At 40.5% G+C, this 12,544-nt stretch overlaps 1 protein-coding gene across 4 annotated transcripts in view; it reads left to right on the top strand.

The window, feature by feature from the left end:
• RAD54L2 (RAD54 like 2) overlaps positions 1 to 12,544 on the top strand; it is a 155,674-nt gene that overhangs the window by 39,518 nt on the left and 103,612 nt on the right. For 3 of the 4 annotated variants that reach the window (XM_086698081.1, XM_086698077.1, XM_086698078.1), the window contains one exon: positions 8,655 to 8,847. In XM_086698081.1, coding sequence (XP_086554207.1) covers positions 8,709 to 8,847 — 139 coding nt within the window. In that variant the 5' untranslated portion in view covers positions 8,655 to 8,708. Of the gene's footprint in view, positions 1 to 4,134; positions 4,262 to 8,654; positions 8,848 to 12,544 lie in introns of those variants that run through there. The other variant, XM_086698079.1, reaches the window with a different exon arrangement.

The following is a 12,544-nucleotide window of genomic DNA, read 5'->3' as shown; positions in this document are numbered from 1 at the left end:
GACAGTGGAGGTGGTTGTAGATAGAGGGAGTTGGAGAGATGAGACACTGGCCATGGTTTGGCTTCTCTCCAAGCCACTTCAGTCTTACCGTCTAGTAGATAAACCCGACCTGCTCTTAGGCTGATCTGCACTCAGGGCTGGTTTGGGCCTCAGCAAGCCTAGGGAAAGTAGGCCAAACATGCCCCCACCATGTAGATCCTTATCTCTGTCATCCTCACTTTAAGAATTGAGAGCTGTGTGGAAAGAGATACAGGGGTCACAAGTTGAATGGTAACATATTTAGCCAGAATTGCTTTTACTCTGTATTCAGAGATCCAGGGACCTTACTTTTATTTTTAATTTTAATTTTAATTTTTATTTTCATTTTTACTATTTTTTATTTTTTTACTGCCCTTAGATTATACTGATGGTTTAAAATGTACATGTGGCATGTGTGTGTGTGTGTGTGTGTGTGTGTGTGTGTGTGTGAGAGAGAGAGAGAGAGAGAGAGAGAGAGAGAGAGAGAGAAGAGAAGAGAAGAGAAGAGAGAGAAGAGAGGGAGAGAATTTTTCAGAGCCCAGATTCCTCTGGGGAACATTGGCTATGTCACATAGCCTTCTCACAGCCAAAGCTGTCACTGCTGCTTTAGTTCATATCTTACCAACTCAATTGTTTGCTGCCCTCCCTCCCCCCTTTTTTTCCATCTGACTCCATGGAGAATTAAATGAGCCTTTAATTTGCTCCTCTCAGCAGTGGTCTTCTAGAGTTTTACTCCTACTTATTCAAAATACCTGGGACTGACCCTGCAGGGATGCGCTGCTCAGTGACCTCTTGGATGAAGAACCTAAGTCAGGGAGCAAACACAAGAAACCTCAGCTCTTGGCCATTTTAAAGAGGTTGGGGATTATAGTAAAAGTAAAAATTTGACTTTTCAAATGTAGTATTAACTTTAGTCACTGAGAAAGTTTGCCCTTGATGCTGAATTACATCTATAAAATAACCTGTATACCATTAATATATCAGATTAATCTTGTACTTTTTTATCTGAATACAGTATGGAACTGTCCAGATATTTTTTGTTGTTCATGTAATGTGATTCTGTTTGTTACATTTTTTAAAATGCTAATTTTTCTTTATGATACCTGAAAATATGGACTCTAAGACTATAGATTTCAAACTATTTGGTCTCAGGATCCTTTTATACTCTTAAAAATTATTGAAGATCCCAAAAAGCTTTTGTTTATATGGGTTATAATGGTTAATCTTCACTGTATTAGAAATTAAAACAAATTAAAAATATCAATTTCTTTAAAAAGTAATAAACTTGGAGCACTTGGGTAGCTCACTCAGTTAAATGTCCAGCTCTTTTTAAATTTTTTAATTTATTTTATTTTATTTATTTTTTATTTTTTAAAATTTACATCCAAGTTAGTTAGCATATAGTGCAACAATGATTTCAGGAGTAGATTCCTTAATGCCCCTTACCCATTTAGCCCATCCCCCCTCCCACAACCCCTCCAGTAACCCTCTGTTTGTTCTCCTTATTTAAGAGTCTCTTACATTTTGTCCCCCTCCCTGTTTTATATTATTTTTACTTCCCTTCCCTTGTGTTCATCTGTTCTGTGTCTTAAAGACCTCATATGAGTGAAGTCATATGATATTTGTCTTCCTCTGACTAATTTTGCTTAGCATAATACCCTCTGGTTCCATCCACATTGTTGCAAATGGCAAGGTTTCATTCTTTTTGATTGCCGAGTAATACTCCATTGTGTGTATATACCATGTCTTCTTTATCCATTCATCCGTCAATGGACATTTGGGCTCTTTCCATACTTCGGCTGTTGTTGATAGTGCTGCTGTAAACATTAGGGTGCATGTGTCCCTTCGAAACAGCATACTTGTATGCCTTGGATAAATGCCTAGTCGTGCAATTGCTGGGTCGTAGGGTAGTTCTATTTTTAATTTTTTGAGGAATCTCCATACGTTTTCCAGAGTGGCTGCACCAGTTTGCATTCCCACCAGCAGTGCAAAACAGATCGATCCTCTTTCTCCACATCCTCGCCCACATCTGTTGTTGCCCGAGTTGTTAATGTTAGCCATTCTGACAGGTGTGAGGTGGTATCTCATTGTGGCTTTGATTTGTATTTTCCTGAAGATGAGTGATGTTGAGCATTTTTTCATGTGTCAGTCGGCCATCTGGATGTCTTCTTTGGAGAAGTGTCTATTCATGTCTTTTGCCCATTTCTTCACTGGATTATTTGTTATTTGGGTGTTGAGTTGGATAAGTTCTTTATAGATTTTGGATACTGACCCTTTATCTGATATGTCCTTTGCAAATATCTTTTCCCATTCCGTCGGGTGCCTTTTAGTTTTGCTGATTGTTTCCTTCACTGTGCAGAAGCTTTTTCTTTTGATGAGGTCCCAGTAGTTCATTTTTGCTTTTGTTTCCCTTGCCTCCGGAGACGTGTTGAGTAAGAAGTTGCTGCAGCCGAGATCAAAGAGGGTTTTTCCTGCTTTCTCCTCGAGGATTTTGATGGCTTCCTGTCTTACTTTTAGGTCTTTCATCCATTTTGAGTTTATTTTTGTGTATGGTGTAAGAAAGTGGTCGAGGTTCATTCTTCTGCATGTCGCTGTCCAGTTTTCCCAGCAGCACTTGCTGAAGAGACTGTCTTTATTCCACTGGATATTCTTTCCTGCTTTGTCAAAGATTAGTTGGCTATACGTTTGTGGGTCCATTTCTGGGTTCTCTGTTCTGTTCCATTGATCTGAGTGTCTGTTTTTGTGCCAGTACCATACTGTCTTGATGATAACAGCTTTGTAGTACAGCTTGAAGTCCACCAACTCTTGATTTTAGCTCAGGTCATGATCTAATGGTTCGTGACACTGAGCTCTGTGCTGACAGAAGCATTCTTGGGATTCTCTCTCCCTCCCTCTCTGCCCCTTCCTCTCACTCTCTCTCAAAATAAATAAACATTAAAAACAATTAAAATAATAAGTTCAATATGTATTAAATAATTTTTAATGAAAAATAATTGTTTTCCAAAAGAAAAAAATTAGAAGAGTTGAATTGTTTGACACATTTGAAAATTTGAAAATGTCTGATTGAATAGAGATAGCTAGATCCTCAGATCTGCTTCTACATGTAATTTGTTGTCACTTATTGTTTTGTTAATTCACTGTATGGTAGAAGTAGATGAAGAAGGCAGGTGGAAAATGGATGAGTGTTTTAATAGCCTTTTCAGGTAATTGTGGGTATTCTTTAATACTGTATCTAAACTCTGACAAGTGGTAGTTTCTTCAAGGTTAATTGTAATATGGAATTCGAAACCACATCCAGGAACTTCTTGTATTCTATTACATTAAAATCCATTGGTCTGTCTTGCACTTCGGATGGTTCTTTAACCCATGTATGATTTTGACTTTGTGGCTCCCTTGAAAGTGTCTTCAGGACCCCAGGGGTCCCTGGACCATCCTTTGAGAACTGCTGTCTTAGAATCTGGAAGGGATCTTGAAGATGAACTAGAGTCCATCTCTCTCCTGGCTAGGATAAGAGGGGTAATGGAAGCTGAGGGAGAACTGATTTGACCAAGGTCATGCAGCTAGTTTCCCATAGAGCTATGGCTAGAATTTAGGGTTTTGTTTTGTTTTGTTTTGTTTTGTTTTGTTTTGTTTTCTCTTTTAAGAGAGACAGAGACAGCTTGAGAGGGGGAGGGGCAGAGAGAGAGGGAGAGAGAGAATCCCAAGCAGGCTTTGCACTGTCAGCACAGAACCTGATATGGGGCTCAAACCCACACACCATGAGATCATGACCTGAGCCGAAACCCAAGAATCAGACGCTTAACCACTGAGCCACCTAGGCATCCCTGGAATTAAGATTTCTTGACTGATTCTGTAAACATGGCTCCAGTGCCTCTGTTGTGCTTTGTGCTGAATCCCTGGGCCTGGCCCCACTGCATTGCCTTTTGGGGAGAGTTGTCTCCTGTGGCTTTCCTCCTTAGAGCCCTGAATGTTTTGTTCACCTTCTTTTCCTTATTTTGTCTTAATTAAGCTCCACATTGCCAAAAGTCTCATTAATAAAATATTTCAAGCTGTGTCACTTTCTAGCTCTGTACCTGCTTTGTGTGTATTAAATGTGTTCTTAAGTGACTGAAAGGTTATTAAAAGGCATTTGGACTACATGTATGCATTGGGCTTTTGTCTTGCCCAGGAAAGGTGTTTTGAAATAATTTCAGAGATCCACAGTTGATCTCTCAGCAGACTGGAAGAATCTTGTTGATACCCTGTGAGTACTGGAAATGGACTGAACTCTTTTTTTAAAAAGTCTTTGAATTATATAAATTGCTTGACTAATGTGTTTCTTTGAAGTGTTGCCTAAAGTTTTAGACTGAATGTTTTCATGCTTTTAAGACTTCATACCCCTTGCAAATTAGCATAAATGCATGGTTTTGTTTATACTCTTAATGGAAAAGGAAGTGTACATGGCACTCACTGTGGAATTGCTTTGAGATAATTTGAGGAAATTTAATACAACTCAAGGTTACCAAAATTAATGAGGACATGGCAGTTTGGAATGGTTTCTTTTATATCAAACATAGCATCAGGATGCTGCCGAGGACCTCTGAAATTGCATGGGCTGCCCCACAGTGGTGAGGCAGTATGTGCCCACAGTTCTGTGATTTTAGTGTGCACTCTCCAAGCATGGTCTGCTTTGTGAACAAAGGCTTTGCTAGTATGTGTGTGTGTCTTTGTGTTTTTCTCTCCTGTGTATTCTCCTCCCCAGGGGTGTGTCTTAGGGCTGTGTCCGCATGATTAATTTCACTGATTCTTAGCCAGGCACCACTCTATAGACAGGTGACATTGTTTTTGAACTTAGCAGGGCAGAGGAACCAAATTTTCCTTTACTCTCAAGGCTGTAAGGGGCTGGCCTGGGATTGGCTGTGGGTTTCTTCATAACTATATATAGTCTCTTTTAGCAAACACAATATATTAAACTGTAGACCTTAACATATTACTTAGGGATTGGATATTTACTTTTCAGAGTGATTCTTTTTAGAGTTTCTTTAAATAGCTAGTTCTCTAGTTTCATTAAGATAGAAGTTGATTCCCAGAATTTGCTTTGTAGGAATACAGGTCCTCATTAAGGTGTAGCACACCCATAATCACTCTCCTAGCGCTCCTCTTCCCTGGAGGTTGAGGCAGTGTTTCACATGGGCTGAGGAGCAAATGAGGGAGATACATTTTTTCCTTATCACCTTTTTCCTCACCTCTAACAGTTCTACTGAGAGCTGATTTCTTGAATCAGGCTGTCTGTGTTTGAAAGGCTGTGCCCACATGGAAGTGTTTGTATGTGTGGATACCCTTACAGACAGAATGTAATTGACTGTGCTGCTGCCCCCCAAGGTTAACTATTCCTCTGACATTTTCCCTTTGTTGCTTTTTTTTGTTTTTGGTTTTTGATGTTTATTTGTTTTGAGAGAGCGTGCATGCATGTGCATAAGCAGGGGAGGGGCAGAGAGAAAGGGAGAGAGAGAGTCCTAAGCAGGCTCCATGCTGTAAGCCCAGAGGCTGAACCGTGAGATCATGACCTGAGCTGAGATCAAGGGTCAGACACTTAACCAACTGAGCCACCTGGGCATCCCTGTTGCTTTTTTGAAGGAGATCAGTAACAGCAAAACCTGCCCTTTGAGTCGTTGGTATGATTTTGAAGAGTGGAGAAAATTCATTTGTGTCATCTCTGTAAAGAAATTTTAGTGGCTCTTGCAAGGTAGGGAAAGAGAATAACCAAATTTGGTGGGATTTAAGAAATCTATCACTCTCCACTTTATTCTGTTATGGGCATCTGATGGCCTGGGTACTATTTTATTTTTAAATAATTTTATTTTTTTATTTTAACATTTATTTATTTTTGAGAGACAGAGACAGAGCGCGAGCAGGGGAGGGGCAGAGAGAGAGAGGGAGACACAGAATCTGAAGTAGGCTCCATGCTCTGAGCTATCAGCACAGAGCCTAATGTGGGGCTTGAACCCACAAACCGCAAGATCATGACCTGAGCTGAGGTCAGACACTTAACTGACTGAGCCACCCAGGTACCCCTGGCCTGGGTACTATTTTAAAATGTCCTGTACTTAAAATGTTTTGAGTAGGGGCCTGGACCAATGTCTCAAATTCTAGTAGTATGTGTGGTTGTTGATTTTTTTTTTTAAGTGTTTTTTTATTTTTGAGAGAGAGACAGAGCTTGAGTGGGGTAAGGACAGAGAGGGAGGGAGGGAGATACAGAATCCGAAGGCTTTGAGGTGTCAGCACAGAGCCCGATGCAGGGCTCAAACTCACAAACTGTGAGATCATGACCTGAGCTGAAGTCGTGTGCTTGACTGACTGAGCCACCCAGGCGCCCCTGGTTGTTGATGTTTAATTGATATTTGCTTCTATCTATTAGGAGCTTGGGACTGAGGTTATTTTGAAGATGTTTGTTAACTAGGTTTACAGGAGGCTTCTCATTATTATTGTTTACCTCTAAGTGATTGTCATTCTTCCACAACCACACAATTTCTTCTCTGAAATGACAGACATTCAGATTACATTAAGGTACTTGCTAATTAAAAATTGTCTTCTAAAAGCCACTCCATAATCAACCAAACACACTGTAAGCAAAACACTTATCTCAAGCAGTCTAGGATGAACCAGAGGGGTTATGCTGATTATAAACATTGACTTCCACATACAGAGTAGCTGCTGTTGAGTTATCATCATTACTCATCTTCAGAATAATTTTCATTTCCAAAGCTGCTGACATCTAATTGATTTACTACTTCCTTTCAAAACCTAATGAACTTAAAGATATAGGATAGTTATTCCCTGAGAAATTTGGAATTTGTCACTCAGTGAATGGTGACTCAGCATTAGTTATATTAATTTGTATTTGTGGAACGCCTTTTTCCCCTGTGCCTTAATACACTTTGTGCGTGTTTTGGAAGTGCGTTATTAATGCAAAAATTTTAATTTTATTACTAAATCATTTCATAGATTTTTTTTTTTGGTTTCATTGTCTTGAGAGGCTAAGTGCATGACCCACCAGGACACATACACACTCATAATTCCTGTGGCTTTGAACTAAACAGTCTTGAACTTAAATTCTAGCTTTCTAGAACTCTAAAGGATCCAGTTTACTTCATTTTGTTTCAGGAGGACATAAAAATTCTGTTTCAAATTGTGTCTGGACCTTAATAAGAGATTTCAGTTCTGCAATAGTTTTTGTGTTGAATAATTAGAGACTTGTATTTTAGTTTTTATTTTGGGAGATGGGAGGAATTTTAGGATAACCTGATTGTGGATGTGGTTGTCTGTAGCAGTTTGTCGTATAAAAGATTATTTATTTTGTGTTCTTCCTCCACATTTTATTATGAAAAATTTGAAATATACAGAAAAATGGAAAGAATTGGTCAGTGAATCTTTAACATTTTGCTATATTTGCTTTATCTCAGAGCAGTCTTTACCTTGTTTTTGTCCCCCTCAAGAAGAAATGACTTTTATAGCTGATAGTAAAGTAGACCAAGTGAGAGCAAAAGAGTGAGACAGACAGACATGCACAGTGCCTGGCACATAGAAGAGTTAATAGAGCAAGTTGGCAAATGAGGGAGCAAACGTGAATGAATGAATTGATCTAAATAGGACGTGCTTCCAGCTCCAGGCCACAAAGAAACAGTTCTCAGCTAAATACCTGCCCTTAGGGATTTACTGTTTGGTCTGAAGGTGAGAAACCGCAGAAGGCAAACCACTTTGCCAGGTAACCCATGTGAAGGCTTCAGTGAAGGTCAGCATAGTCAAGCATGGCTATTGGAGTTCAGAAGCAGGAATATGATCCCAGAAGACTGGGGCAGTTGACCAAGACTTCTTGGAAGAAATGGAGCTGGAATTGGGCTAAGAGGTAGGACAGAACCTGAGAGCAGAGATGGGCGCAGGGGCATTCTGGCCCATGGGGAGCCTGAGGTTCCCCACACACTTGGGAGGAGTGGGAGTGTGCTAAACAGCCAGCTGCCTGCTGGAAGCCTTCTATTCAGGTGGTTAGAGAGTGGACTGCCTTCTGGGTAGTGCTCCAAGGCAGGACCTGGCCCTGCTCTAGGCAGTACCCACTCACTCCCTGTTCCTTGAGTACTCCCAGTTACTCTCACTCCTGGGCTCTGCCCTTGCTGCTCACTCTCCATAGAACACACTCTCCCCAGATGTCTGTGTGTCTCCCTCTTCTTCTGGCCTCTGTTCAATGAGAACTTCTCCTTGATCTCTTTCTGGCATGCACCAGCTTCTTAGCACTGCCCAACATGTTTCCTACTGTGTCCCCAAAGCCTAGTATAGTGCCTGTGATTATATATCTATAATGTGTATTTGTATATGTATGGATAAATAGAAATATAGAGAGTTGATGCTCAGGAAGTTGAAGGAATGAACAAATGGTAATTCTGAGGCATAGAGTGTGTTTGGTCACTTTAAGATATTTTCATGTCCAAGCAGCTAAGAGAAACTTGAGCTTCTCAGGGTTAGTGCACTTGTGAGGAAGGTGGAGATTCGGGTATGGTTAGCTTGCCCTTCCAGGGCATTCATCCTTGGCATTTTCTCTTTGAAAGAATCCTGTTCCTAAGTGAAGCCCTTGGTGATTCTGATGACTCTTTTCTTTCTTTCAGGACCCCTGCAGTGTACCATGAGTCGGTAATGCCCACTGAAGACCTCTGGGAGCCATGTCAGACGAATCCGCCTCAGGGAGCGATCCAGACCTGGACCCGGACGTGGAGCTGGAGGATGCGGAAGAGGAGGAGGAGGAGGAGGAAGTGGCAGTGGAGGAGCACGGCAGGGATGACGCGGAAGACCTACTGGATGGTGAGTGGCTCTACTGAGTGACATGGGTTGTCTTTTCTTTTCTTTTCTTCTAGTGGATTTTTTGCTGGAAGAGCATGGTATTTCCAGTTGGATTTCTTAGGTCATCTATTGTGAGAAGGCAGACACTGGTTGCATAGCAACAATTAACTCATATGCTCTTTCTCAGGAAGTGAATTGTTGTTCCTCTATCTAGGCCTCACTTTAGTGCTGGAAGAACCTTTAGCATTTAACTCATCTTTGACAGACATGTGGATTCAGATTCAAAGATTTGAGAGTAGAGCATACTTGCCCGAGTCATGGAGAAATCAGTAGCAGAGTCCTTGTGGCAAGACTTTGTGGTCTGGGGGTCATGGATTCATCAGATGGCTACAGGCAGGTGTGGGGGTAACCGTGAGTTTCCTGAAATTATATGCACAATTCTGCTTGTATGGACATGAGGGGATTACCTAGGGAGAGATTCTCAGATGAAAGGTACACAACTCCGGAAAGCTTATTGCATCTCCTGTGGTGCTGCTCTGCCTTCCAACCATTTCTAGTGACTATAGATTGCTTCTGATGGGGGAGAACTGCACCTTCATAGCTGGTAGACCCCCTCTGGACTCCTGTTTGGCTCAACCCTTCCTTTGCCCCCAACTTGTTGAAGTGGCATTGACTTTTTCTTCTCTAGTCCACTGTGAGATCATCTGGCTAGCCATAGAGCTTCTCAGTTCATTCCAGCCTTGCATGGCATAGGATGGAGTTGTTTGCAAGCTTCCTGTAAACTGAGGAATAAAGTTTTTGTCTGTTGTTTATAACAGACCACACTAGTAGAACTAGGAAAATGTGCTACTATTCTTCTCCAGATTCTAGGAGAATGAACATCAATTCTGTTTCTTTGCTGCTGGTATTGTCTTCAGTTCTCATTCATCCTGACAGTTGTCACGTGGTTCAGGGATCAGTTTTTCCTCATTTATACTGTTTAGGTAGTCTCTGCCCTATTTCCACTTCACCTCTGGCAGGGAAATTACCATTTTATTTATTTATTTTTCCTGATATCATTTGCTGTCCACTGTAATTCAGTTGGAGTCTCCCAAGATGGTACTGTAGTTCCTTTCTATATAAAGTAGAATAAGTAGAAATAATGGAAGATAGTGTGTGCTGGCACGGTATACCATCATACTGTCTTGCTTTGGTCTCATGGTTCTTAAGATGGCATTAGAGTGCCCCTGGTATCTGCATCACTTTTTGCTTTTTATCATTTGGGTTCTCAGAATTATATTTCAGCTACCCCCTAGATTCATGTCAGGTTTAGATTGGATTTTAGATGTTGCTGGTGGGTATAATGGATATATACACACAGTTTTCCCTCTTGGCTTCTTGGAATTCTGGTTTCCTTGTTCGGTTCTTAATTATTAAGACAAAACAAAACATATCCTTCTGTGCACTTTATTATTTATTTAGAAGCGGCAAGATTTTTTAAAATTATTTTTTAATGTTTATTAAAAAATTGTTTTTAATGTTTATTTGAGAGAGAGAGAGACAGACAGACAGACAGACAGTGGGAGCAAAGTAGGGGCAGAGAGAGGGAGACACAGAATCCAAAGCACGCTCCAGGCTCTGAGCTGACAGTACAGAGCCTGATGCAGGGCTCAAACTCAGAAACCGCAAGATCATGACCCGAGCTGAAGTCGGGTGCTTAACCAACTGAACCACCCAGGTGCCCCTAGAAGTGGTGAGAATTTAATTGTCATTTGTCACAGCTGTGTAACTGGAGGTTTTTTTTTTGTTTGTTTGTTTTTACTATTTATACAACTCTCAGATGAAACAATTTTTTAAAAATTTGAAATGACTTATTTTTATTGCCTTTAAAGTTCCGAGTGTTAAAGTGTTTGGTGGGTACTTTTTCTCTTGCCTTGCCAGGGTTATCTAACTTCTTGGAATTTGATTAAGTATCCTTTTGATATTTCACTGTAGTGTTAGAGCTGTGCTCACCCAGGCACTCCCAAATGGAAGTGATACTTGTGTTACTTGTGGCAATTCTGCCCCTGTTTTAGAGCTCACAGTTTTCCTGGTTCTCTCATTTTGAACACTATGAAATTTTGTTGAAACATCTGAGACCTGCCTGTCTGTTCAGTCTTGCCTTTCCTGCCTTGGCTTGCTGGTCATCTCACAACCTTAATGGGTAGAGCGGCCCGCTATTCTAAAATTAGGAATAGCTATGAATAGTCTTAGCTGGTATAGTGTGATGTGGCCTTTTGTGGTCTTGGAGCAGTCTTTCTCAACCTGGGATGATTTTACCTCCCAGGGGACAATTTACAACGTCTGAAAACAGTTTTGATTGTCACGACTTCTGGGAGGTGGGGGGGGAATGCTACTGGCATCTTGTGGGCAGAGACCAGGGATGCTGCTAAACATCCTACATTGCACAGGACAGCTCCGTCCTACACACAGTTATTGTGGCCAAATATCAATAGTGCTGAGATTGAGAAACACTTTCAAAAAAGAAATTATTACTTCAGCTTTTTTTATTTGAAGTTTCATCTCTATTGGATAACAATAACTCACTTTTATAGTGCTTCTTCATCGTTTACACAAACATCTGAACGATCGTACTAACCTTTTCAAAGAACTGTCTTTTGGCTTTGTTGATTCTCTTGATTTGTGTATGTTTTCTTTGTAATTTCTACCTATAATAATCTTCCTTCTACTTCTAGCAGTACTTTCAAACTTCTTAAGAATGTGCTTACCATTTTTTCCTAATAAAAACAATCAAAATTATAAATTTCCCTCTAAGTACTGCTTTAGTCCATCCCCTCACAAACATTTTGACATACTTTATCCTACTTTATCTTGATAATCCTATCTGTTAGGCAGAGCAGATACATTTTAGGGATGAGGAAACTGAGGCTCAGAAAGGCAAATGGCTTACTCAGTATAACTTTATAAGAAAGTGGCGGAGCTGGGCCTTTGGTTTCCCAAGTGGTACTCCTTTTTCAAATCCATGTTGCTTCTGAGACTATAGATTCATATCATTCCCTACCTGTAATGGGTTGCTTTCTCTCTTAGTTTGTACTTTAAGGAAAGAAGTTGATTGGTAATACTGTTGACTAGAGATGAGAGAACAATTAGAATAGCATGAGTAATGGCAAAGTAGAAGGGCAAGTATGGCATATGCTAGAGAATGGTGAACTATCTTGTTTGATGTAGAATTGGACACATTAGGGGGATGACCAGAGTGAGACTGGAGCGGTGGCCTGGAATCAGGTTAGGAAGGAGTTTAGAATTTGTTTTATAGGCAGCATGGAATTGACGGAAGTTTTTACTGGGGAGCATTCATTAAACCTTTGATTTTTAGGAATGTTGTTTTAGCAGCATGAAGAAGAGATGGCCTATTAGATGGTGAAGACCAACTAGGTCTGTGTTAGAACTTTACAGAAAGGATTAATGAGGATTTGAACTGTTTGGATCAGTTGACCTACACAGGAGTATTAAATGGTCAGATTTGTAACAGTGGAATTTATAGGACTTGGTGACTTACTTGATGTGTGAGGCAGGTTGAAGATGGAATAGGTAAAGCCTGGGAAGATAATGAAATCTTTACAAAGGTGGGAAGAATGGTATAGGGAGTGGGGGAATTAGAGATGTAGCTTTGCTACATTAAATTGGGGCATTATCTCCTCCTTGATACTGACCTTTGAACGTTGACTTGTGGGGTAGT

This window comes from Puma concolor, chromosome A2 (assembly GCF_028749965.1).
Source record: "Puma concolor isolate L17-30 chromosome A2, mPumCon1.1.hap2, whole genome shotgun sequence".
NCBI classification, from domain to species: domain Eukaryota; kingdom Metazoa; phylum Chordata; class Mammalia; order Carnivora; family Felidae; genus Puma; species Puma concolor.
The sequence above is the reverse complement of the archived record's forward strand: the minus strand, read 5'-3'. Positions and strand labels throughout refer to the sequence as shown.